At 19.2% G+C, this 2422-nt stretch overlaps 1 protein-coding gene across 1 annotated transcript; it reads right to left on the bottom strand.

Annotated features, from left to right (window-relative positions):
• Nucleotides 1-743: 743 nt before the first annotated feature.
• Nucleotides 744-2052, bottom strand: SRAE_0000071110 (Astacin-like metalloendopeptidase; the record flags this gene model as incomplete). Its single annotated transcript, XM_024646642.1, has 2 exons — nt 744-1955; nt 1996-2052. The coding sequence occupies 2 exons, from the start codon at nt 2050-2052 to the stop codon at nt 744-746; spliced, it is 1269 nt and encodes a 422-aa protein (XP_024510903.1).
• Nucleotides 2053-2422: the final 370 nt, after the last annotated feature.

Here is a 2422-nt window from a genome sequence, read left to right as displayed (position 1 = left end):
TATCACAGTTATCATATTTGTCATAAAGACTACATTTTTTTCTAACAGATATTTTCAACACCAATAATTTAATTTAAATATTATAATAATTTATATGCAATATAAAAAATAAATTTTTAACTTTGTTTCAATTAATAAATGTTTATATATTTAAATTTTAATAATGATTCGTTTTAATAAATGTTAATATTATATAAAATTTTTGATGTTGAAAATATCTGTTAGAAAAAAATGTAGTCTTTATGACAAATATGATAACTGTGATATAAAAATACAAAATTTACATAAAAAATTATAAAAATTATTATTTTTCTATTTTAGTATGTAACATTTGTATATTTTCTATTTTTTTTATTGAAAACAATTTATTAATTGTTTTTTTTTTAAAAATATTAGTATTTTTGTAAAAAACTTTATTCTTTTTATTAATTTCAGCAACAAATTTATAAAAATAAATAATTTTTTTTAAAACATCACGTTTGAATGTTATATCAAATTTTCTATTAATTTCTAAATTTTATAACTTTGGTATAAATTTTATTAATATTAAAAAATACTTCATTAAAAGTAAATTTTTTATCTGTACATCAAATACAATTTTTTTTAGAATATATTTATTTTAAATATACTTCGCAATAAGTTAATAAAAAAAAAGTTAGAATTAAAATTTAACTTATTAAAGCATTGTTTTAAACTGTTTTTTGTTTAAAACCTTTTATGAATAAAAATTTGAATTTTTATTACTATTCTTTACGTATGTTTGTTTGAGATGCTTCTTTAAAATATAAAAGAACATAACTTCTATGATCATTACTTCTATAATGTAAAATAACATGATTAGACTGTGATTTTATAATATTAGAATGCTTTTGGAAACAAAATCTCGCACCTGCTACGGATTTATCTAACCAAAATTTTATTTCTAATGATCTATGAATTGAACAGGTTATTGTATATGTAGGTTCCATTCTCATTTTTAAAATTACAATTTCAATTTGTCTATTTTTAGGTGATGTTATATGATAAAAACATTTTTTTTTTCCTTGTATTCTGAAATATATAGGTCTATCCTTTGCATACAGTTCTTTCGGCCCACACCATGGTAATGATCTTGCATATCCTTCACAATACGTACCATCAAAACCTTCAATACATATACATTTATCACAATTATTAGGATTTTGATATCCAAAATTGTAACATCGGATACTTTTTTTACATATTTTAGAACAATAATGCATATTTAATGCTTTTACATTATTAAAAGTAAGAAAATCTTGTTGTCCTACGGTATGTTTATAATGAATATCTTTTGGTGTTAAGGTTTTCATTTTATTTTTACTTCCAGTATACATTCCATAATGCATTAAAGATCCATATTCATATGGTAAAAATGTTTGTTTAATATCGGTTTCTTTAAATATTTTAAAATCTTCTTTGCTACTTTCAGCTATATTTTCTTCATTAATACTTATAAAATAATTTCTATCCATCCTACAATGTTCATATATTATTCCGAATGAACGTAATATTAAACGTAATATTCCTCCAGTATTATCACATTCTTTTCCAACATATATAATATACCAACCCTTTTCAACATTTTTTCCTAAAGAGGCAAAACATTTGCGTGACCGAACAAATCGGATACCTGGTAAAACATTGAATAAGTTTTTTGGTGATGGAAATTTCAAACATGTGAATTCTTCAAGAATACTTATTGCTTGTTTTACAGCCTTAAAATTTAAACGATAATCCGCATAATAAAATATTGGTGATTTCCATTTATATTGTGGAATTTTCATATCTCTTTTTTTTCTATTATTTGTAGATATTTCATCCATTTTTTCATTATCATATCTAAAATTATTTATTTCTTCTATTGATCTTTTTACATTTCTTTTTTTTATATACTCTTCATTTGAACTAAAGTTTGTTGAATTAATTATATGAGGCTAAATTTTTTTTTATATTATGAATTTATCATTAACTTACAAATATATATAATATATAAAATACTGAATATAGAAATAATTTTTTTAAATATGTCATGTTTAGAAAAAGGACTTTTTTCAAAAAATGCATGATTTTAACTGATATTATATATACTTCTTTTTGATTGTAAATACATTTTTAAATTTCAATTATTTTGGATTCTAAATAAAACTTTATTATTTAACAACCAATAATTTAATTTAAATATTATAATAATTAATATGCAATATAAAAAATAAATTTTTAACTTTGTTTCAATTAATAAATGTTTATATATTTAAATTTTAATAATGATTCGTTTTAATAAATGTTAATATTATATAAAATTTTTGGTGTTGAAAATATCTGTTAGAATAAATATTTGTATTCTTAGAAAAATATAATATATATAAAATAAAAAAAATTTATATATAAACTTACAAAAATT

The sequence above is a fragment of the Strongyloides ratti genome, scaffold srae_scaffold0000013 (genome assembly GCF_001040885.1).
Source record: "Strongyloides ratti genome assembly S_ratti_ED321, scaffold srae_scaffold0000013".
Taxonomy (NCBI): Eukaryota; Metazoa; Nematoda; class Chromadorea; order Rhabditida; family Strongyloididae; genus Strongyloides; species Strongyloides ratti.
Note: the sequence above shows the minus strand (reverse complement) of the source record. Positions and strands in the feature narration are given on the sequence as shown.